Below are 25,833 nucleotides of genomic sequence, written 5' to 3'. Positions count from 1 at the left end.
AAAAAAAATGATACAAAAAGTCATCAGAATGCGCGCCATGAATTCAGTCCCAATGATTTGGTCTAGGTCACGCGCCCCACTGGTGACAAATCATGCTCCATGCGGGTTAAAGAACCCCTAACAATACATATTCAGAATATTGCATGTTTCCCAACTCTTCGTGACTTTGGATAAAGAATATGTCTGATTATGTTCATTTGAGTTCTATACTTCCTTATAGTAAACAACCATTAAAGTGATGTTTAGGTAGATCTAAAAAAATATATCAGATATTAACAAAACCACTTAAATGTTTGTGCAGTTTTTGAAAAGCATTAGACATGGCAAACAGTTTAGAAAAAGTCCAAGATTTTGCAAAAAGTTTGAATAGAAGTTTAGCTTTCCAGTCAGTAGTTCCTGCATAACTGTCTATACCAAGCATTGGCATAGCCAATAGGTCTCGCCTTTGCACCTTATAAGTGTTTAGCCATGCAGCGCATTATCCAATATATTATATCGGCCATTAAAGACATCAAAGTTTGTGGTACATTAATGGCGTGAGACAAAAAAAAGAGTCATCAAATAAATGAATGTGTAAAGACATTACTAGTAATTATTGTTTTGTCAGAAATGATTGATACCTTAATTGCCATAAGGCATCGGAGCAGGTGTTAATGTGCAGATCTGCTTCAGTGCTCTGTTAACCTCACTGTGCATGGAAGACTCAGACCTACCCATTCATCACCAATTCCTCGTTTGTTGGACTTCAAGCGTTGCCAGAACATCTGTAGCACACAGAAGCCGCCTCTGCAGCGCCTCGCAGAGCACTTGAGCAAACACATTCCTTCAGCCAGGGCACTGACGCACAAATGTACTACTCTGTGGGCCAATACTCTCAGCTTACTGCTTTGACAAGATCATTTTCCCTCCTGGCAGTTGATAGTGGACAATTACATGCCTTGAATGGCACCTTTAACAACAAAGTTCTCAGTGTCAGGCGCAGTGCACGATTAAGGTTTCTCCCACACACTATTCATGCCGAAAGGTTGAAATACCGGCAACAGAGTGAAACGGCTAAAAAAAATCAATGCTGTACATGTTTTTAAATATAGTAACTTATAATTAAAGCACATATATTTCAGAACTGTCTCAAAAATGACTCGCCTGTGGCAACTGAATATTGCTTGCACTGAAAAGTAAAACCTAATTGCAGTGGTGCCTCTGTGCCCCTCAAATGTAATGCATCTGAAGCCGTTACATTTATGGATTCGGCGCCTATTTCTCGAAGTGAGCGAGAGAGACGTGTGCACCATGTGCCATCCCAAAATAAAGACACCACACAAGTGCCCGACCGGAAATGAGTCCGAATGAAAGAAAAGTTCATTTTATGAAGTTCCCTTCGCCCCCACGTGTCTGCCAAGGCACCCATGCTGGCGTTAGGGAATAGCCAAGATGGAGACAGCACAGCAGCAGGACGAGAGACAGCTGGGCTGGGCCGGTGACTGCATTTGACCGAGCGGCATTTCAAAAGTTTGACCAAAAGGGAAAGCACCTCCTGATCAGAGAGGTGAGGCGTAGGTTTGAGTGCATGTGGCTCTTACGACTGTTAACATGGGCAGTGCCAAGGTCACACATGCACCCGGGTGGTGGCTGCAGACAAATGCTTAAGGGCAGTAGTAGGGCGCTTCACGCAAATGCGCCAGGTTATGAACCTCGACTCCAGACATGGCTTAGTTTTAAGTGGACATGTCGGCAGTACAGACCAATTACAAGGGCAAACTTCAACTTCTTTCAAAGTTCTGCTAGCACATGGCCCCATGGCTGGACAGCTCTCTTCCGTTAGTTGAAAAACATACAGATTCCTTACCCAATTAAACCAAGAGTATGTGCGGCGGGTTCCTGCCCTAATGTGTCTGCTGCGCTTCATGTTTTTCATTTAAACTGTTGATTTTCACCATGTTCTCGATCATCCATCAATGTGCCTTCAAAGCACTCATGACTGGTGGATTCTCCTGGCCACAAGTTAGAAATTCAAGAGCACTGCTCAGCCTTTTACCATCGTAAAGCATGTTAACTGAATAACATGTAAGTAACCAGGAGAGCAGAGGCACAGTAGTGTCCGCTGCCGCTGGGATTGGAATGCTAAAAGCACGGATGTTGGCACACCGGATCTGTGGAGGAGGTGTAGGAGGTTTGGCGCCTTCACTTCCGCAAACGCCGCTGAATTGTGATTGCGAAGGAGGCCCAGCCAGTGGTGAGGCGCAGTAGGGATGCTGTCCCCCACGGTCTTTCATGGCCCATAGAGGGGATCTGCGGAAGCCACTGTGAGGGGGGCAGATCAGAGGAGAGGCAGTAGAGTGTTGTGGTAGGAGTGAGGGATGGGACCATAAGAGTAAGAGACGGAAGCTGTGGAGCCATCTGGTAACCATACCTGAATGCGTTGAGATAGCCGACCAGGAGGAACTGTCCCCAGTACACACAAAGATGTTTGAGAGCGCTCTGAGCCCTCACGTAGAAGAAACTTCAAGGACTGCTTTAGTTTCTTTTGCCGGCTCTGTTTTTCGGCACAAACTATGGACAACCAAAGAACACTAAGGCTGCAATGCCCGTACAGGAGAAGGGGCCATCACACGCTGTAACAGGAGAAAGCGTGAATGTAGTGTGATCACCTGGGAGGTAGCTAAGCACACAAAGGAGGGACATTTAGAAAAATGCACCAATAAAAAACAAGCATTTAAGACGAGCACAGCAAAGAACAAATCTCAATAGATGACCGTGGTTAGAACCCATAGACTGAATACAGCATGTCTTGCATACAGCGCATGCGCGCTGCCTTGGTTTGAACTAAAAGGAAAAGGAAAAGCAATATTACTTTGGGCCTTATTTAGAGTTTGGTGGAGGTGATACCTTGATAGATATTCTATTTGCCGTATAGCAAGGGATATAGGCTATAATGCCCCTGTAGTACATCAGATGGGGTGTAGTACCCCATCCCTAACTCTGAGACATGGGCATTGCCTTTGATAGCAGGTCCCATAGGCTATAATGCACTTGTAATACAGCCGATGGGACGGAGTATCCCGCCCACCAACCTTTAAACAAGGACCATTGACTTTGTTTTTATGTTTTTTCAATGGTCCTTTATTTTTACTGAAGTTTATACAGCGCATAAATAATAGTTTGTATATTTTAGTGTGTCACACTTGAGGCAATGGGATTTCATTAGTAGAGTTTCAATCCTGCCATTTAGAAAACTTTTTCTTTTGTTTCTGGGAGGATGTTTGAAAATGCAAGCAAGTATTGTGCTTTTTTGGCCTTGCCGGTCATCTCTCAGATAGCAAGAGAGGTTGCTATCTGCAGGCGGTGCCTGCAAGGGCATTGTTGGGTATACGCAAGCGCCTGTAGTGCATGATTATAGGTGGCTAGATGAGTTTTATGCATTATAAGTGAATTCTAATGTGAGGACTCTCCTGTTAGAAGCAACTAAAGGGCAGGTTCTATGAAGATATTGAAGCACCCTATTCACTAAATGAAAACAAATGAGTTTATTTTCTTTCTGTAATGTCTCTGCGACACATCATTAACGTGGGCTAAACCTTAGACGTCACAGAATGTCGGAGCACTCATGTTATGATTTTTCTGGCCTCCTCTACCTGATTTTCCCAGTCGATATCTCTTGCCAAAAGGGACTCCTGGGTCAGAACTGGTGAGGTACCTAGTTGAAGGGTGCGGTCCATCGAGAGACAACCCCCAAAACTCTCTGGAAAGAAGAGATACAGCTGTTTCTATTGAGAGAGTACACACTTGCACAAGCATCCACAGACTGACATAAGGAGCCATCCCCAAAACATCCACATGGAACCACAAAACATTCCCTCCAGCTCAGACAAGACACCATGCCTTCCACCCACATTCTTTAATATAACTCTGTAATTCCTTAAGTACTTTCACTTTGAACTCTGTGTACATTGTGACATAATCCTGTGAATAAAGTAGAATGATCTGCTATCTCAGAGGAGTGCTATAGACGTTTGCAAAATGATTCTTCACTCCCGGTTAGTAAACTTACCCTTCCTTCCTCAATACTTCTGCCGTCCCACTGCCAACACCTTACGTTTGCTCTGTACCATTACATCAAACAGCATCACCGCATCATCCTTTCTTTCACCACTGTTTTGGGTGCAGGAAATCTTTTCTTCCTCTGGCATACCTGGAATGCGCAATGATTATCGCCCAGTGTGTTGTTTCAAGTATATTTAAAGGCATTTCTGGAAAGCAGGATCACAACATACAGGAGAGGGGATTTGCCAGCAACTCTCATAGTAGAATCCTTCACTCCAGGTTCTACATTCCAGGAACGTTTATACCTTCTCCTGACAAATACCATGCATCTCCCTTTCCAGTATAACATTGATAACATTAGTAAACACCATAATAACTAAAAAAGATAGCAGTGAGTGGCTTATCTAATATTAAAAAATAATTCCATGTGTTATTGCTTCCACAAATTATGTTGTTTACGATTGTCTTGCAAAGATGTTTTTTCCTGTTCTTTTCTGTACTTGATATGTTCCAGCCCTACCACCACAGTCCTGTCACTCAGTCCACCACTTGTCAACCCATTCTCACCGCCTGAAAGAGGTTAAAAAAAAGTAATAAACCGTTTGGCCTCAATCTTCCAGCCTCCCCCTCACCCTTCACCCTCACCAAATCTCCAACCTTGAACCTTTGTTTAGAAAACTTTTCACCTTCACTGTCTTTCTGTGTATCCATACATTTCACCTCAAGCCATGCCTGATTCAAAACAGTGGTCCAATATACCCATGCCATATCCTCAAATGTGTATCTCCAGGTGTGTCCTTGGTATAAAGACAGTTGCACACGCTCTTGCAAAATTCAATTCCACGTCTCTGCTTTTCAGTTGCTTTGGGGAAGATGTATGCATATGTGTTATCCCGTAGGGTTTAAAGAATTCCTCCGTCTCACTGGAAGTTAGCTTCACTTCATTATCAGTAGGTATTTCTTAGAGATGACCACCTCTCATAAATATTTTTCAGAAACTTCACCACCTCCTTAGTATACACTTGAGACACAAACTTCACCTCAACCCAATGAGAAAATTGGTCTGTCACCACAGTGGCGTACCTGGTGGTAGAACCCAACAGGCTAAATTAATCCGATATATCCGGAGGTCTTCTCTCGTGGCCTAGCAGCAATTTCTGCAGTTTTTCTGGGATACTTCACATTTATTGTGACCGGTCACTCCAAACTGATGTAATGCATCGATATGGTGAGGGTGAATGTTGGAATGTTGGGCAGTAGGGTTTATTACATTTTTTTTTACCTACTTTAGATTGTGACAATGGATTGCCAAGTGGTAAAGCTGAGTGACAGGAATGAGGTGGTAGAGCCTGTGGCCATCAAGCACAGACAAGAACAGGAAAAAACATTTTCGAAAGACCATAATAAACAACATAGTTTGTGGAGCAGTAACACATGGAATTAGTTTTTGATATTAGATATGCCACCCACTGCCATCTCTATGTATTTATTCATTTATTATATTTAAAGCATTTGTTTTGTTGTACATTTAATTATTTCATCAATGTTAAACTGGAAAGGGGGATGCATGGTTTTTGTCAGTAGAAGGTATCAACGTTCCTGGAATGTAAAACCTGGAGTTGGGATTCTACTATGAGAGTTGTTGGCAAATTCCCTCTCCAGTATGTTGTGATCCTACTTCCTGTAATGCAGGATCGTAGATCGTAATCCCTCCTTCACATACTGATCACTGCGACCATGAGCGGTTTATTCTGATTTTCCTCTAGGTGCAGCTCATCCCTGGATGGCCTTCATGAGCCCAAGACAAAATCCTATCCCTGATACTTGTAATAATAATAATAATAATAATAATACTGGATTTTATACAGCGCGAACAGCTACTCTAATATCCATCAAGCCATGCCTGCCCATTCACAACTCTTTGATAAATCACCTGTTTATCTAACAAAGACTTTGTTATCCCACCCTACTTTCATGTATTTCGTAGGTTTCTGACAAAGAGCCATACCTCACCGTTGACTGCCAATATTCTTTGGAAATACTTCAATGAGAAACTTCAGAAACAAACAAAATCACCAAATTTTTCTCTTCATGCTTCATATACCCACCTTCATCTGCAACAGACATATGAAATATACAATCCACCAGCATGTTTCTAACATCCAGAATCTATTCCATAGTAAATGTGTACTTCAATAATAACCTATATTGTCAACAAGCAATTTTCAAGGTAGCTTTGCCACCTTCTTTTGAAGCATATGAACCACAAATGTGATGCCCCATACATAGGTGCCGATTACGATCCGGTAAAAAAAATTCCCGTACGACTCGTATCCGGTCTTTTTACCATACGAATCGTACAAGTGCCGTACAAACTGGCAAGTACGATTCGCATGGGAAAAAGTCCATACGAATCGCATTGGTAATTATTCCCCACACGTTCTCGGGTTGGAAAAAGTGTCCGACACGTCCTCGGACGATTTACCGTACAAACGTGAAAAGCGAAGTCCGACCGTGCAAGTACGATCCGTCCCGGGCGTCCGATTTTACAACCGTATGGTAAAAAGACCGTCCGCACCGAACTCCCATAGCAACCATGGAGACGTCCAAACAGGTGCCCGGTACGCGCCGAACCCCCCCCCCAGCCCCCGTATGTACGCGCCGAACCCCCCCAGCCCCCGTATGTACGCGCCGACCCCCCCCCCAGCCCCGTACGTTCGAGTCGTACTCCCCCGTGTATGTACACCCGTGTACGTGTCGAACTGTACGTGTCGTACCCCCCGTGTATGTACACCCGTGTACGTGTCGAACTGTACGTGTCGAACCACCCCCGTGTATGTACACCCGTGTACGTTCGAGTCGTACCCCCACCCGTGTATGTACGGTGCGTACCCCCAGCGCGTAGCTGGATTTGGATTTAATTGATCCTTTAGTTGTTTCAACCCCAGTAAACATGAACAATTAAACATTTTATGGCTCCTTAAACTGTGCCTGAGCCTCATATTTGCTTCAAAATACCCTAGAGCCTCAGTAGGTTTATTTCTGTACCCTTTTAATTGAATGGCTGGTGGCTGCAAAATAACATCCTTGAAAAGGCCTAATTGTCCTACAGGTGTGCCTTACTGTGCTTAAATCCAGAACACGCGTCATTCTTACCTACTCTTAAACTACAAGAGGGCCATCTCTATCAACACCTTCAACTTCACCCTAAAATAGTTTTTTCAGGAAGCCTTTCACCCTTTCATCTCTTTAATTTGGGTACACCTTGTCTTTTTACACTATTTTGATCCCCACACCCCTCCCTTTGCAAATACTGGCAAAATGCCCATTTTCCTTTATATCTATGACATGTATGTCCTAATGCATGACAAATCTAACCTACTGCTACACGTTCTTCTCTTCCGCACCTCTAAATTGTTTTACATCATTAATATTTCCAGAGATTTTTCTTGTACTTGGAACATAATGTTCCTCTGTGCTGTTGCTTTTAAATTTTCCATTTTTTTCTTTTATGTTGAATCTGCTTCTGTCCGTCTGAGACACTTCTTTCATGCCTTTTGCAGTGGTTGCTGTGCTTTGTCTAATGTAAGTTCCTCCGTGAAGAATAATTTTCTCTGAAGCAGTTTCCTGCTATTACCATTTCATCAGGAACCACCTATAATTGCAAGTGGAAGCAAATGATCTTTAGGCATTTCTGATGTTGTCACCATGAAGTTGGCATCTCCCTAGAAATGTATGCTTTGCTACCACTTCACTCATATTATTTTTGTAGTTGTCTTCCAGTTGTTGTATGGCATGTTTTGTACACAATGTAGTGTTGTGTGAGTTAGCAATGACGGAGCCCTTTTGATTTCTGATGGACTCCTTAGAACTGTGACGTAAGTGTTAGAGCGTAGTGAAGTGAATGCAGATTTAGAATGATGAGTTTGCGGTTACACGCTGACAAATAAAGACTTGTAATGCCAAGCTCTGTGTGTGGCGTAGTCGTTGGCGAGTGCCCAGGCTCAGGAGGACGCTACAGCTGGCAACAAGGATGGGAGAAGTAACCTAAAGACAGTGGTCCAGCAAACTGCTCGTGCGTGCCAAGTGTGCCTCAGTCGAAGTGCATAATTGGCGTTTGGCATACGTGGAGTCAAAGTGCAACTTCAGCCAGTGTGAAGTATTTGAAGATAACAAAAGCTTACTTGCGAAGTCTACACATCGTTGGCAAACAACCTGCTTGTAAGGCCGTAAAGAGAGGCACTGCGCTACTACGCAACCTAAAGCTATAAATCATACAGAGCTATAACGTTAAAGGTGGATCAACCAGGTTTTGAAAGAGCAGAAAGTAGAGACCGTAAATTGCAAGATAACGCTGTGATCAGAAGCACTGTGAGGCAAAGATCAGCCGGGTGTCAGACAGTACAGAGACATCTAAAATCAAAGCAATTCAAATACAAGAAACTGTCATCTGCTTACCAAAAATGAGTAAAGAGAATCATCGTACCACAGCGATGGATAGAGTGGCACCAGAGTAAGTGCCTGCGGTTGTGCTTGCGGAGCCATCCATAAATGAAGGCGCACGCCACCAATTCTGCCGCGTGGGGTTCAGAACAACTCCATAGCTCTTCAAGGATTAAAAACTGAGAGCACCGATCGGAATAGTGGAGAGCAATTTTTTCACTGGAGACCAAGAAAGAGCCCACGTTTCCTGCAATTATCACGAGGCCAGCACGTCGCAAGGACTCCAAGATGGTTTGCAAGATGACCAAGTAGCGTTGCAAAGAACACTACTTTCCACATCAGTAAGTTCCACCAATGGTAACAATGTCACTGCCTTCTTGAAACCACCATTTATTACACCAAAAAGCAAAGTATTGGCAACAGATGGACTGTTTGGATAGAGACATTTGATGTTTTTTATTGATGCAATAGATGGAGCATATAGCAAGAAGATTATCAAATACCTTAAGACTCTTGCTGGTGAAGGTGTTAAAGAAGTCCTAAAGAATGCTGCGAGCTGACAAAATTGCATACTGTCAAATTAAAGCACCCTTGAATCTGAAAATCAATCCATTGTCAAATGTAGATTACGAAAGGTACATTTTCAGTCAAGAATGACAAAGTTGGTAAAAGTATTGGATGATTTTTTGAGAGACTGGATACTCTCATCAAACATTGTATGTTCAATGAACTTATACATCATAGAGTTATTGACGAATACTGAAAGAAACTTAGTCTGGAGTGAGTTCTCCTGGCTGCCAGAGCTGAAGAGCGTGCTGATTGACAAGCTGGTGACTAGGAGCCAGACGTGCCCAGAGTGAGTCAGTCATGTACATGAAAAGTAAGCAAAAGTTCAGGGCAGAAGTACACAGAGTAATGTTTCCACGGAAAAAGAAATTGTACTTCAGGTGTGGATTGTCGTTTCCATACAAAGGTAAATGTCCCGCCATTAAACAGATCTGCAAAGGCTGTAGGATGGAGAACCATTTTGTAACGGTTTGCAGGGTGAAGAAAAAGTAAGTACGTCATGGCACCAAGACAAAATGGCCACCTGAACATTCCAGAAGCGACTAGCCAAGCAACCACAACAATTGAGGCAAGTCGACACCAAACAAACTCGATTGTCATGTAAATCATCATCAAACAGTTCTTCAGTATAAATGTCACGTAAAAGTGAAGAAAAGGGTTGTGCAATGTTGATGTTTACCTCAGAATAAATGTGAGCCTGTTGGACTGGCCACTTGTGAAGAAAAATATAAGTCAAAGAGAAATCGACATGAAAAAGCTTCAGTCATTCAAACACTTTCTGATGATTACACTAAGAGTAAGCTGTAAGTATACACCCTGTCCAAGCAGGAGTCACAATCCTAGTCAGGGTAAGTCAGACACTCAACCTAAATTAATCTGTGCTAACCCTCTGATAGCTTAGCACAGAGCAGTCAAGCTTACCTTAAGAGGCAATGTGTAAAGTATTTGTGCAACACTTAAAGTACAGTTACACAGTGACAAATACCACAAAAAGACTCCACACCAGTGTAGTAAAATCAAGAATATTTATCGGAGTAAAACACGACTAAAACAGCAATCCAATAAGTTGAGCTCGAGATATGAATCTTTAAACATTAAATCCAGAAACAGTGCCTAGAAGTTAATAGTGCTACAAGGTTACTAGAGTTCATGATAGACGGGGGTAAATCCAAAATTCAGGTTGACCACGATGGAGGGCAGGCCAGCTGCAGGACCCACGTGGAGCCTGCTGAAAAAGTACCTTTGTATGGAGCAGACGTCAAACAAAGACTTGATGCATCAGTTCTGATTCACGCAGTTGGGTCGAGTCCAGCCTTGCAGTCAGTGTTGGATCGGTACCACATCCTGAGCCTTGCAGCAGCATCTTCGGATTGGCACTGCGTCGTCAAACTCGCAGTTGCGACCCATGTCTTCATTGAATTGGCACTGTAGGTTCCGATCAGTGCAAAGAGGTCCCTGCATCGATTTTAGCAGAAAACAGCTGTAGAACATACTTCTGAGGCCCAGTACTAAAAGGGGCTCCTCAGGCAAGGGTAGGACTTGCAGATGGCAGAGTTCAGCTGCACCAGCAGCGTTGCAAGAAGTCTTTTGTGACCCTGAGACTTCAGAGAACAGGAGGCAAGCCAACAAGTTCTTGGAGAAATTTGTGTTCAAGGATGTAGAGAGTTCAAACTGCACACACCGGCACTACAGTGGCAGGCCGGAAGCATTTTTGAAGGTCTATTAAAGTGGGTGGCACAATCAGTGCTGCAGGCCCACTAGTAGTATTTAAATTACAGGCCCTGGGCACATAGAGTGCATTTTACCACAGACTTAGAATTAAAATAAATATGCTCATTGTGGATAAGCCAGTGTTCCCATATTTTAAGTTGTGAGCACATGCACTTTAGCACTGGTTAGCAGTGGTAAAGTGCCCAGAGTCCAAAAGCCAATAAAAACAAATTCAGCAAAAAGGGGAGGAGGAGAGCAAACGGTTTGGGATGACCCTGCAGAAAGGGCCATTTCCAACATAAACTGTTGCTCAATACTATTTATTATCGACTGTGGTGTGTTGATAAACATTATGGCTGAGGAGAAACACAGGTAACTATCTACATTGCCTCGACTTACACCATAGAAATCCAAAGTTTATACATGGGCTGCAGCGATACCATTAGAAAGTCAAGGTTCATTTGTACAACGATGAAACACAAGAAAAGAAAAGTGCAAGCACCCATTCATGTGCTTCAAGGTACAGCTTCAAGTTCCTGTTTACTCACCTTCAGCACAGCCTCTAATATGGGGCTGATATCAGTGAACTATGACATGAATGCTCATCCTGAAATATTTACTCAGTTCCCTTCGTTGTTTCATGAGTTAGGAAGACTCAAGACTATGAAAGTACAATTACACATTAATGAGGACGTCTGTCCTATTGCACAAAGACATAGGTGAATTGCATTTCATTTACAGGAAGCTGCGGAAAAATAACTTGAATCCTTTTTCAAACATGATATGTTTGAGCGTTCCACTGCTCCAATGCCATGGGTTTCTCCCATAGTGGTGGTATCCAAAAAGGACAGTGAAAGATCTGTACACATCTGTGTTGATATGCGTCAATCGAACAGGGCAATTGAATGAAAACAACATCCAGGTTCGCATGTTGCCAACCTAACACAATTGAATGATGCGAAGGTCTTCTCTCGCCTTGATTTGAATAAAGGATATCCGTTGGAACTCGAGGAGATTTGCAGGTACAATACGACCTTTTCTATACATATTGGTCTGTTCCACTATAAAAGACTATGTTTCAGTGTGTCAACAGCTGCAGAGCTGTTTCAAGATGTCATTTGATATATCATACAGCCTGTCATGAATGCTTTCAGTTATAGTGATGACATATTGGTTTTCAAAGCTACACAGAAGGAGCCCGATAGAGCTCTTGTGCAAGTGTCGTTTGCTTGCTGATCCATGTTTAATTTTCAGTGCTGAGAAATGTGAGTTCCATAAGACAAATGTAGAAATCTTTGGCCATATCTTCTCTGATAGGGGTATAACACCCAATCCAGTTAAGGTGCAGGCAATATCAACGGCCAGTCCCTCACAAGATGTTTTCATGTTGCAATAATTCCTTAGCAAGGTCAGTTACTGTTCTAGATACATGCAAGACTTTGCCACCGTAAGTGGTCTGTCAAGAGACTTGACAAAAAAAGAATGTTTTTATTTCATTGGTCACATGAATGCGAGCAAAACTTCATGAAGATCAAACAACCTATTGAGAACACTACTGAAATGGTCATACTTTGATCCAAAGTTTCACACCGAGGTTGTTGCCGACATTAGCCCTGTCGGGGTAGGCACAATCCTTGTACAACACAGCAGACACCCAAATGCTCGATGACATGTTGTGGCATATGCAAGTAGAAGTTTGGCCCAAACTGAACGTGCTTATTCACAGCCTGAGAAAGGAAGTTTAGCAGTGGTGTGGGCTTATGAACATTTCTATGTATTCTTATATGGAAAGCCTTTCACGCTTGTGACAGATCATCAAGCACTGTTGACCATATTTGGCAATCCAAAGGCAAAGATTCTTCCTCGCATTAAACGTTAGGGTCTATGATTACAAGAATACATCGACACAATCGTGCACCATCCAGGGAAAGATCAAAACCCTGCCAAGTATTTCTGCCGAGTGTCTCTACAGTGCCATGGTACCCGTTTCAAGACGGCTGAAGCCTACATAAATGTAATTGTGAAATCAAGCACACCAGCTGCCATTCGCTAGAACAAATTATCACTGTCACAAGTCAAAATAGTGACATGTTTAAACTAAAAGACATTATTACACATCAGTCTTGGAACCAGCACACTCGACCTCTTACCAGTGATAGTTCCACAAGTTTAAAAATTTCAAAGATGAGCTGTCCATCACTCAAGGAGGCCTTCTCCTGAGAGGTTTGAGTATCGTTATTCCAGAGAGTCTGTGACAACAGATAATTGAAGTGGCCCATGAAGGACATCATGGAATTGTTACCACAAAACAAGCGCTCCAAGACAGAGTCTGGTTTCCTCATCTCGGTAAGAGAGTTGAAAGAGAATTGAAAGCCGGTCATCTATGTAACTTCCTTTTAATGAAAACCACCACTATACCTTAAACATGTCGGAGTTGGTAAAGCATGTGTGAGAAAGAATTGCCATTGTCCACCTCTGTCCTCTTGACAATAGACATCACCTGATGATGCTTGTTGATGAATACGCAAGTTAAAAGATCTCTCCTCTGTCGCTCAAGAAAGAGTCATCAAGAGATTAGACAGCACCTTTGTGACATTAGGTGATCCTGCGATCTTGAAATCTGACAATTGCCCACCTTTTAACAGTCGAGTGTTCTGAGACTTTCTCAGTCATCTTAATGTGAAACATCAGAAGGGCACAGTTTTTTGACCACAGGCCAATGGCCTTGTCGAACTTTTCATGATTACTCTTAAGAAAGCTGTTCAGCATGCTGTATTGGAAAAGTTCAACCTTTAAAACTTTCTTCAATTCTACTAATCAAGGTTACTGTTCTACCTCTCACTCAACTACAGATGAAAACCCTGCTACCTTGACGTTCAGGACAGCCATGACGATAAATGTACCACAATGGATCAACAGATGATCAAGTACTGAGGAAGAAACCGATCTAAAAGACTGGAAAATTAAGGCCAATGCAAACAAGTGCAGACATGCAAAAGACGTTACTTTCACTAGAGAAGATCGTGTGCTTGTCAGTCTAGAGGACGAAAATCTGATGCTCCATTTGATGCTGAGCCATTTCATGTTGTGACCCTCAAAAGGATACATGGGCAGTGCCCAGTGTCCTGAGACGTCCATTACGTGAGATTTCTTGCATTTCAGATATGTGGTTCATCGCTCGTCAGGCGCTGATGCCAATGTAGAGACGGGGACAAGTGAAAACCCCACCACCAACGCTCATCAAGGACACTTCTACCTGTCCCCAGTTTCCAAAGGCACGATCGGGACGTGTGATCAGAGCGCCATGAAGACTCATTAAAGAGCTATAGTTGTGCATATATTTGTGTAAAAAAAAATATATATATATATTTAACAGGCGGAGATGTGGTGTTGTGTGAGCAATGGGTGGACTTTTATTGTCTCCTGATGGACTCCATAGAACTGTGACTTAAGTGTTCGAGTGTTGTGAAGTGAATTCAGTTTTAGAATGTTGTGTTCGCGGTTACACACAGACGAATGTAATACTACGCTCTGTGTGTGCCATAGTCATTGGCTGGTGCTCGGGCTGGGGAGGACACTACACATATCATGGACTTCCTCACCCACTATGTGAGGAAGATGATTGAGCACCCAGAGTCCCGCAGCTCCTAAAAATCCTTTTAAGCATAGGGAGCGTCCTTCTGACCGTAAAATATCCCCACGTTCAGTCTCCACATATGCCTTAAAACCTTCGCTCTGGTGCTAAAACACTAGAATGGGTCCCTGAGGCACTGGCAAGATGACATCAGGTGCAACCATAACCCTCCATGGTACAGTAAATTAATTGTATTGCTTGATTTAGAGCATATAGCTAAAGATTCCCATTAAGCATATGACGTAATGTATTGCCCCACAATCCTGTGCATGTTAATCTATGCATCTGGCAGCGATCTTTCAGTTTTTTTACTCCGTGGCACCAAGACAAAATATGAGCGCTATATGCTGGTGGAAGCTTGAAATCGGTATTATGCAGGGAAAAAAAGTGAATTAAGAATTTACACTTGTAAAGGACAGAGCACTGGGTCAATAAAGATAAAAACAAAAAAAGGTTTTAAAAAGTTTTAAGGAGATTTTGAGACATTTCAAAGTCAAATTAAATTGCAACTGGTGAATATCAGATTTGCATTTCATTGTATTTTCAGCGTTCGCTCCTACAGCATTTTAATCCAACTGCACTGTGCTTTTATCACCAACCATTTAGTACTTCTTGCACAGCATGTTTTACAGCTGCCATCCTTTCCCCAGAGTCCCAGCAGACCTCCCTTTACATGGAGGCAATGCCTGAGAATGTGTTTACATTATTTGAGGGCCATTGATACTAAGTTTAATGCTGTTAAAAGACTGCTGTAGTTCACTTAGGGCATGTGGGCCAACACGCTTGACTATCGTCTGAAGACTGATGGCCCTCAGGGGCAGTGCAGGGTTTGAGATGAGTACAGTGGGCTCTAACTTGTATTCATGTCAGCAGTATTCTGAGGAGCCTGGTATATTGGAATGACACATCTTTTTCAAAGGAAAGCAGCGGAGAAGGTGTGAGGACCATTTTGCTGCTCTGTGGATTCTAGCTGCAACTTGTGGCTTTGAGAGCAGTGGAAGTGCTTATCTAAGATATCAGTTGATTTTCAGCTGTTTTTCTAAGAACACACAGGAACGGTTGCTGTGGTGCAGGAACCCCACACTTTTGGAAGTGGTAGATACTGACACAGGCATCAAACCATACATGATTTAAGCCAAGGCACCGGCCTCGGAGGCTGGTATATCAACTGTTTTGAAATATCAGGTGACAGAGCAAATATGGCCTGTGAGCTCAAAAGACAGCGTGTACAGAGGTTCAGCAAAAAGGGTTGTAGGATATTCATAAGGGAAAACATTACTAGACGGTCTGCAAGAGTCAGACCTCTGGTAAACCACAAGTAGACCTTGAACAGGATGATTGTAAAGTGAGACTGGCCAATGTTCTGCTTACTGTTGAAACATGACCGCCTGGACTCTTTTGTGTGATGTGTACGTAAGGGTGTTGTAGATCAGGTGATGGCTGATTCGGGTTCCCCAAAAATTAATCTGCGGATCATGTCTTGACAAGAAGACTGAAATTTAATATTTATGTTGCCATCATAGAGTGGCAGGATTTGGCATAATTGTGGGTGGCACCAGTGGTGATCACCCGCTAAAAGGTCAAGCGAGATACGTCTCTGTGCTGACCTTTGCACACTTGACAAACATTCTGGTGCATTATCAAGGGCAGGAATGCACCATATTTATGAAATCTTGTGCATTCATGACCTTTCCCCCTTTGCTGGGGCACAATTTACTGCCTAAAGCCAAAATAGGCACCCATGCACCATGGTACAATAATCCCTCTGTTATAGGCAGGATTGTTTTTGTGCAGGAAGGTGCACCTTCCTGCACAAAAACAACCCGAAGAGGCATGCTTCCCTTTCTATGTGTGCTGCAAAACGCAGCACACCTGGAAATAGGAAAAAGCGAGGAAAAATAAAAATATTTCTCCTTGTAATGCCTGTTCTGGGGAGGTGTAATGTTTTGGCGCTGCCCCATGTTTACATGATTAAGTAAATCTGGGGCAGTGTCAAAATCCTTGGGTGCTGCATGGAAAAACCCACTGCAATGCCCATGGAACGCCTCCATGACGCAGAGTAAGGCAACGCACTGACTTGCGCTGCCTTGCCTTACTCCATATCTATGAGGCCAAGCAAAGCCACGCAGGGTGGATTTGCCTCGCCTCATAGATATATTTGAGAGGCTTGCACCACCGGAGCATCAAAGAAGTGGCACTCCAGTGGCACAAGGCTCTTCTAAATTAGCCCCTAGATGTCAGGAGTGATCACGCTCATAAGGCCATTCAGGTATCTGTAACTGTAGTTTGAGCTTGCTTCTGCGCAATACTTTTTTAGAAGATGGATGTCCTTTTTTGTGAAATCTCTGGTGTACAGGCCATTCCACGATGACATTTTGGTATTTGCTCAAACCTCCAGGGAACATGATGTCCTTCTGGAACTAGTCCTGACGATACTTAAGGGCAGAGGGACGATGGTAAGACTTGACAAGTGCAATGTTTTTACTCAGGTGGTTGAATATTTAGGCCATACATTTTCAGAGTACGGAATTAAGCCAACTCATTGAAGAAGCAGGAAGGTTCCTTATGGGCCTTTCTCAGGTTAAGTGAGAACTATGCTCATTTTCTGCAGGGTTAAGAACTTTTAGTCCAACCCCATAGTCGGTTAATGAAGAAAGGCTGTAAATTTGGGTGGATTTTAGAAGCTGATGAAGCATTTGTGAAAGTACAGAAGCTGGTTTTGGAGCCACCTGCCTAGTACTCTTTATTTCAGGTGGAAGGTGCGTGATCACAGTGGATGCCATCTAACATGCGTTGGGAGCTGTTTTGGGCCAGTGGGTGAATGGCAGAGGATGTCAAGTGGCATTCACGTGACACACATTGATACCAGATGAGACCAACTATAGCACTATTGACCATCAAGGGCGTGCTTGTACATGGGCTCTTGAGAAGTTTCAGACATATTTGTGGAGCTCAGTTTGACATTTATATATTTCACAAGCCTTTAGTTTACTTTTGAGTGGCAATGAACTCTGAGGCCACAGCCAGACTGGTTAGACTTCTATCTACACTCCAAGAGTACAGTTTTGTAATTGAGCATGTGCCAGGCAGTAAGAACGCTGGGGCAGATTGCTTATCTCCTATGCCTTCAACAAACAAGACTGTAGATGACAACGCGGGTGGTGTGTGGTGTGTGGTGGCTGCATAGATGCTGTCCATGAATTTGGAAATGCGTTATTTAAGGCAGAGTGGGCTGCAGCTTATATGAATTTTAACCTTTGCAAAGTCAGGGAATACATCAAAAATGGTCAAGCCGGAGGCTCGTTTAACCCCAGAGAGGGGAGCAAATGCACCCATTTCTGACAATCTCTGGGAATGATAATGAGGTCTGACCTTTCTGTTCCACCGATGTCTTTAAGGTATACCTTAGTTAATATTGCCCATGAAGGACACTTGGGGATTACCACAACTTGCAAGAGTTTGAAGCAGTGCTATTCGTGGCCCTCATTAGATGCACAAGTGGAAAGGTGTGTGAATAATTGCAGAGAATTATTAGAGTCTCATAAGCATTGGAAAACAGCATAGAAGGCCTTGCGTCCTGTCCCCCTATCTGGTAGTTCATGGGAGAAGGTAGCCATTGACTTTGCAGGTTCATATCATTTACTGCCTGCTCATATGAAGTGTATAATTCCAGTGGTGGACTATAATTCCAAATCTATTTATTTTTCTTTTGCTGAATCTGCCTATACTAAGGGTGTGATCAAGTTTCTATCAGAAAATATTACAGTAGAGGGACCTCCCAAAGAGATTGTGACAGATAACGGACTTCATTTTGTTTCTGAGCATAGGCTTGAGTTTTTGGCTGTACAGGAGATTAAACAATTGATGGTTGCCCTGTTTACTCCTGCATTGATGAACTTATTGGGAGAGCGTATAGTTTTCTCGAAGAGGGGATCCAAACAGCGCTGGGTTCTGATTGGATGGTTGATTAGTGTTTAAAGGTGTGAGGTTTTGTCATCACACTCCACATCACAACTGGTCTTTATGCTTTCAGATTATATGGGAAAACGAGGCTAAAACTAACCTTTTCCAAGGTTGGCTAAAAGATTCAAGTACTATCCAAAGTGATTTAGAGGAACACAGGTCATGTGAGAGGGTTCTCGAGAAGCAAACTTTATTTTGGCAGGATGTGGGATACTTGGTGATCATCAAAAAGTCTCACAAAGTAGCTAAAGGGGAGTCCTAGCACCAGTTAGGGTTGCCAAGATTACACAGTGAGCTGTTTTGCTGACTTGTAAAGCATGGAGGAATAAGAGGATAGTGTGCTTCACAAGTGAAGAAGGAAACACCATTTGTGATTTATAGCACAGTGTAACAGATGCTGAGCTTGATTGGTCAGTCGGGATGGATGACTAATGTGGCCAGGAAGCCATTAGTGGGAAGATCTGGCGAGACTAGGAACTCTGATCTTATGCTTTCTCAGCAGGCCAGTTTGCACTCTCTTGCTGTACAGGTATAATCACAGGATTTGTCAGTTGTACAAACGTTATCTTCTGAGGATTTGGAGAGGTGGTCATAGTGGTAACAGAGTTACAAGAATACATTCCAAGTCCTGCGACTTTGAGCTCTATTGACATTACCTTCTATTTATTATGCTTTAGGTGCAGTGTTGTGTTAGCTTTGGTTTTTTTCCTGAGTACGTGTTGCCTTTTCTTTAAAAAACATAGTTGATGTTGTCTGTATTTACTTATACTTGCCATTTTCTTCGCTATTGCTATGCTGTGCCTCTTGTTTTAGAATCGTTACCTCTCAGAGGCTTAAGTCACACCGGTAACATTCTGAGATTTGCCAGTTGCTGTTCAGGACTTGTGTTGACCTGCATGACTTTCTGGTCATGCACTAGGGAAGCTAATTATTGGACTAAAAGATCGCGGTGTGTCATCCTTCTTTCAATGTAATAGAGGCTATTACATCTACTCCAATGTTTTAATATGTTCGCACTCTTTCATTCCAAGTATTAGGATATCGACCTGAAAATACACCGAGCATCTCCATCCTTGTGTAAGATAGGCATCAATCTTTGAAAGAAAGAGTAATCACGCCAATCTTAAGATCATTCTTCTGCATAACTAGGCCCCATCAGTGGTCACAAGGGATGTCAAGTGATGCAAATCACTGTGGAACTCTATGTATTGTGCAAATATGACATTTCTGCTTGCATGTAGAAGAATACATCCTTCAGTAATGCCAGCATCTCCAATATGTTCAGTGATGGTTGTGGGGCATGCCTATCTTGTTGCTGATGTCATGGCAGTGTACACAATTCTCAATTTAACATTGTGGTTGTGCAACAAAACCAATTGCATCAGCCACTCTGAACTTTCAATTTCTGCAGTAATGTCCAGCCATGTGTTGCCACTCCCTCTTGAACTCTTCCCTCAGCTCAACTATCTTCCAACAACCATTGGGCGTTATTCTTTGAGCTTACTCACTAAACACCTAAGGAGATATATCTTCTCACCTAGCTTTGGTAATGCACTTCACTAGCACACAGAAAGTTGTCTGTGAGGTTTTTGTCGAAACCTAAAAGAGAAGATCTGGCTCCCGCCACATTTACAACATCCATTGTTCAATTGTTCTTAACCTTCATATTTTCATTGAATTGTCCCACAACCTCAATGGATGTCCTATCACATAGAAAGATTCAAATGTTTGACTCAATCATTTCTACATAGGGACACTTCCATAAGTGCTCTGGTCTTATAATGGCTGGACTGAGCCTTCTTCTCCAATATTCCAATATTTGTTTTCATGTTTCTCCCTTTTTAAATTTAGAACATTCTACCCTTGGTGGGTGGAATGTTCTTATAGCCCCTATGCCTGGGGCTATACAAGTTGTTAAAGGCCCTCTTCCTCGTTATAGGCCCTCACCTGTAGCTCGGGCATGTAACTCAGGTTCAGGGTCTTCAACAACCGGTATAGTCCTCAACATTGGGCTATATGGCTATATTAACATTCCTTTCAACTGATCACACAGCACTCTTACCCGGTATAGTCCTCAACATTGGGCTATATGGCTATATTAACATTCCTTTCAACTGATCACACAGCACTCTTACTATTTCCTCCCCCCTCCTTTCATCATCTTTGACAAACATATTCACGTTGTTCCTTCCCACAGATCCAGCCTTCCATGTACGTGAAAAAGTTCAATTGTTATTACATGCTAGTCTATGACCATGATTGTATTGTATTGTAATTGCATTTATGTGGCGCGTTCTACCCCTGATGAGGCGTCAAAGTGCTTTTTCGGCGAGTAGCACGCTACTCCGGAACCCATGAAGGATTAGTGGTGAATTAGTATAGTGAAATATAAAAGTAATTTGAGTGGTGGATATGTTAGTCAGTTATTTGGATTGAGAAGGGTAGTGGAGGGATAGAAGAGCGAAAAAAAAGGTTTGCATTTAAATAGCACTTGCTACCCCTGATGGGGTGTTGAAGTGATTTGTCAGGCGAGTAGCGCGCATAAAGGATTGATGATGAACATATTATGCAACTCCCACATCTAAGGAAAGTGCAAATTGTCTTTGTTTTGGATTACTCTCCCTCTGTTTGCAATTCCAATCTCGGTCTTTATGCACTTGCCTGCATCTCTGGTTTTGAGCTGTTGCCTGCAAGGCTTCACACCTCAACTTGCCCACTACTCTGCCTGATACCTCCCGTTTCTCTTATGTAGAACATTGCATGTCCCCGCTCGGCAATAATTTCTATGATTTATCCCATGCTAGTATATTCCATAGACAACAGTTGTTTTTTGCTGCTTACATTCTGAATTAATTGGTCTGTAATCATCTTGTATTGAAGTCTCTGAAATTGCAAGTACCAGCAAGAGACCTCAAGGTAGCAACATAGCTGCATACTGCTGCATCCTCCCCAGTCTCACACAAATTATAGTTGTTTTTATGAATTATTGTTTAATATTCATGTACTTAAAGTATGTGTAGAAATGTATGTAATTTAATAACATTTTAATTAAAAATATTACAATAATGTTTACATTTTAATGTGTATTGAAATACATTGGAATAAAACAAGTTTTATATTTAAGTATTTATTTAACATTTAACAATGAATTTATATTTTTAACTATCTTAAATAATTTTATTTAACATTATTTCCTATGGGGTTTCCCTTCCTCCATTATCTTCTATGGGAGAGTGTTGTGGTAGACCATATGTGGTGCTGGACATAGTCTAGCTCTGAGTTGGAGTACATTTACTTCTGTTTTGTGTTTGGGTCCCTTTTGCCTGTAATTACTTTAGAAGTGCAGTTTATGAATAGGAATGGGCTTACTCTTACTCCTTTGTGAGTGAGTGCCTATCTCTCCCTCATCCCTCCTTAACCATTCCTTAACCCCTCTTTAATCCTGCTTTGACTCGTCTTTACTCCTCCCTAAACCACACCTATTTTGTAAATGTACGCCCCTATTTTTAACCACTCCCCTGGTCCCTTCCATATTTACTACTAAGGGGCTGATTACGATGTTGTCAGGAAAGCATTCCCCTTGAATCGGGTTAGGAATGCTTTCCGAACGATTCATATTCGGGGAGTCCTACCGACCGAATACGGTGTGTCCGGATGGTTACGGAATCGGTTCGGTCAGACTCGCGTTGACCGAACGAGAACACAGGCTCCCATTTAAAATAGAGGTGGGTGGGGAAAACCTTCCGCCCTGTGGCGGGCACCCCATGGTGCCTGCCACACTGTGCATGGTTGGGAAGGGAGGTCCCTTGGGTACCCCCCACGGGCCCCATCCAGAGGCCTAAGGGTGTAGGGGGGCCTGCTTCAGGCCCCCGAAGTCCGATTCCCACAGCAGTTTTGTCTTAGCCAAACCGATTTGGAACGGCTGTCCGAATCGGTCATCGTACTTGCTCGTTCAGAAACCGTCTCCATTGAGCTGTACGATTTGGCTCCAAATGGCTCAGGCTGCCTGAATCCCATTCGAAAAAGTTTCGGACAGTCCGGACTGCTTCCTTGCGTCTTAATCAGTCGTCCAGAAAGGTGACCGATTCGGTAAGGATCATAGGTCTTGAATCGGATTAGCAGAATCCTAATCCCGTTCGGAGCCTTACTTGATGACACCGTAATTGGCCCCTAAGTATTAAACCTATATGAGTGAGTGTTCTCCCCACAGAAAAGATTATAGAGGTGGCGATTTAGACTCCTCAGTTTGTAAATAGTATCTTTTATGACTTTACAGATACTATTGGTGTACCACTGAACGTACTACAAAATGCAGTTTGTGACTTTGCCCCTAAGCCATTACTATAACAATATGGCTTTCTTGTGACGTGATATGGTGCTTGCAATCTATTGTGCATGATCTAATGGTGTCACCAAGTGGTTTACGCTGTGTATTATTCAGAATACAAGCCAGAGATGTTGCAGTTGCTAATGCTTATTTTAAATATGACTTCAATTGATAAATAGCTACACAGTTTTACTTACACATGCCTTCAGTGGTCCCTCTGTATGTATTTGTGAAAGTCTATTTTTTAATAATCACTTCTATGATAACTTTCACCTTCCTGGACGTTAATGTTTTGCGTATATTTTGTGAATTGTGATAGTTACTTTTGTCTGTGACCAGGGTCTTGCTGCTTGTTATAAAAGTGTACAGTAGTCTAAGTCCATGTTATTTCAATTAGCAGATTATTGTTTAAATTGGAATTTTTGTGTTTATCATGACACACAGAATTTAATGATTTTTGCAATACTGTTTCCTGTACCATAACACAGAAGTATCATCAGTGCATTCAACTGCGGATTTGAATGATCAGAGGCCATTGAAATTTAGACATGCCCTCTGGTATCCACTGACTAAACATGATTATAAAGTTATAATGTTTTATACACTACCTGCTCATTGTGTTCCACTGTTTTCTTTACCAATAGTTATGGCTACAAGGAGCCCACATACCAAAGGGAACTATGAACATTCTTCAGAGAAATCGGAGCCATTTAACAAATTTCCCAAAAATGTCACCTATCCGCAACGGAAGCATCCTGTGACACCTGCAAAAAAACAGTTAGCTGGACCTGTTGAGCATGGAAAAAAATTCAGCAAACTAAAAGAAACTACCAAACGGAAGACAAGAGCTGGAAAAAAATCATATGTTTGTAGTGAGTGTGGGAAAAGTTTCAGCAACAGCTCGGGGCTCATGATTCATCAACGAGTACACACAGGAGAAACACCCTATCTATGTGAGGAGTGTGGCAGGTGTTTCAGTGTGTCATCAAGCCTTAAAATGCACCTGAGAGTACATACAGGGGAAAAACCCTACAGCTGTAACGTATGTGAGAAAAAATTCAGTCAACTGCCGCATCTTGAAATCCACCATCTAACGCATGCAGCAGAGAAACCATATGCTTGCAGTGAATGTGGAAAGGGTTTCAGGCACCAAACATACCTTGCTTTCCACCAGCGAATACACACTGGAGAGAAACCATATACATGTACTGAATGCGAAACGAGTTTCAGACAGTCGGCACACCTTAAAAAGCATCAAAGAACACACACTGGAGAGAAACCACATACATGTACTGATTGTGGTAAACGTTTCAGTGACAACTCGTCACTTCGTACCCACCAACGAATCCACACTGGAGAAAATCCGTATACATGTAATGATTGTGGGAAATGTTTTAATCAGTTGTCGACCTTAAAAACACACAAGCAAACACACAGTGGAGATAAACCATATGAATGTAAGGAGTGTGGTAAGAAATTCACCTTATGTCGCTCCCTTATGACTCACCAACGTATACACTCTGGAGATAGGCCATATAAATGCAATGAATGTGGCAAAAGATTCAGACGATCAACACACCTTAAATCACACAATTCAGTGCACACAGGCGAGAAACCATATACATGTAGTGAATGTGAAAAGAGTTTCAGACAGTCATCACAGCTGGTCATGCACCAGAGAATACACACAGGAGAGAAACCATTTGCATGTGAAGAATGTGGGAATAGATTTACGCTGTCTGGAAACCTCCAAAAACACAAGGTAGTACACGAAACTGGTAAACCAAACACTTGTAATGCATGTGGGAAAAGTTTTAGCCGACACACATACTTGATCATGCATCAGAGAATACATTCTGGTGAAAGACCCTTTTCTTGTTATGAGTGTGGAAAGAGTTTTAGCTGGTCATCAGGTCTGACTAGTCACCAAAGAATGCATGCTGGTCTGAAAATCAATAGATGTTATAAATGTGGTAAAACATTTCGCTCATTAGATATTCTTATGCAACATAAGGAAACACACACACATGAAAAGCTGTACGTGTGTAAGACATGTGGAAAGTGTTTCAGTCTTCCTGCTGCCTTAAAACAGCATCAAATAACACACACTGAAGAAAAACCATATGTATGTAATGAATGTGGAAAATGTTTTAAAAGAACTTCAGAACTACTCAAACATGAAGGAATACACACAGATGAAAAACCTTACAAATGTACTATATGTAGTAAGAATTTTCGTCTGCCAGGTATGCTTACTTGTCATCTAAAAACACACACAAAGGAAAAGCCATACATGTGTGGTAAATGTGGTAAAGGTTACAGTTCTTCATCATCCTTGATGACTCATCAACTATTGCACACGGGGGAAAAACCGAATACTTGCAACATATGTGGAAGGGCGTTCAGAGCAATGACAAATTTAATCAGACATAGACGGATACACACGGGTGAAAGGCTGTATCCATGCAAAGAATGTTCAAGAACTTTTACACGACGAGGACACCTGGTAAAACATATGGAATTACACACAGAAAATACACCTTGATTCAAGAACATTGACCATTCTTATGATTGATTGTGAGTACATATGCTTACAGCTATGAAACACTTAATTCCATTGTATAATATCTTCACCAGTGAAGAGTCCTGTGCACCGTATACCGGATAAATATGTTCAACAACCATCTTTGTCCATGGTTTTGTTTTGTTTGTGGCGTCTGCAACAGTGCCAAACCTTCATTTTCTGCATCAAAGATTGATGTTCGATGACAGCAGCCAGAATTTAAAATCAAGAGAGGACAGAAGTGTAGACACTGCTAGAGGCAGTTAATATAGTTTTGTCTTGTTTCAGGATAGGTCACAGCTGCAGGGCTTCCTCTGGGATGGGTGTGTCAGTACAGGAAACAGTAGAATCTTCCACCTTACAGTTATCTCTGGGATGGGACATATAGTCTCATTTCAAGTTTGGAAGAGGGCAACTACTGGCTGGATTATTCACCCTTCTTTGAGGGCCCAGTTGGAAGCAAGGGCCAACGAAAAGGAAAATCTTTAAATTTAGAACATTTCCTCCCCTGGTTGCCAGGAATTTATTGTATTTTTCACCAGTCCACCGTAGTCCCTAAGCTAAAGTCCTAGAGATAGATATCAA

The 25,833-nt window shown here is 42.3% G+C and overlaps 1 protein-coding gene across 5 annotated transcripts in view; it reads left to right on the top strand.

The window, feature by feature from the left end:
* Positions 1–25,367, top strand: part of LOC146863351 (uncharacterized) — an 80,959-nt gene extending 55,592 nt beyond the window's left edge. For all 5 annotated transcript variants that reach the window (XM_085642780.1, XM_085642778.1, XM_085642779.1 and 2 more), the window contains one exon: positions 23,330–25,367. In XM_085642780.1, coding sequence (XP_085498906.1) covers positions 23,332–25,230 — 1,899 coding nt within the window. In that variant the 5' untranslated portion in view covers positions 23,330–23,331 and the 3' untranslated portion in view covers positions 25,231–25,367. The remainder of the gene's footprint in view (positions 1–23,329) is intronic.
* The last annotated feature ends 466 nt before the right edge of the window (positions 25,368–25,833 follow it).

The sequence above is a fragment of the Triturus cristatus genome, chromosome 2_2 (assembly GCF_964204655.1).
Source record: "Triturus cristatus chromosome 2_2, aTriCri1.1, whole genome shotgun sequence".
Taxonomy (NCBI): domain Eukaryota; kingdom Metazoa; phylum Chordata; class Amphibia; order Caudata; family Salamandridae; genus Triturus; species Triturus cristatus.
This window is presented reverse-complemented; position numbering and strand designations above follow the sequence as displayed.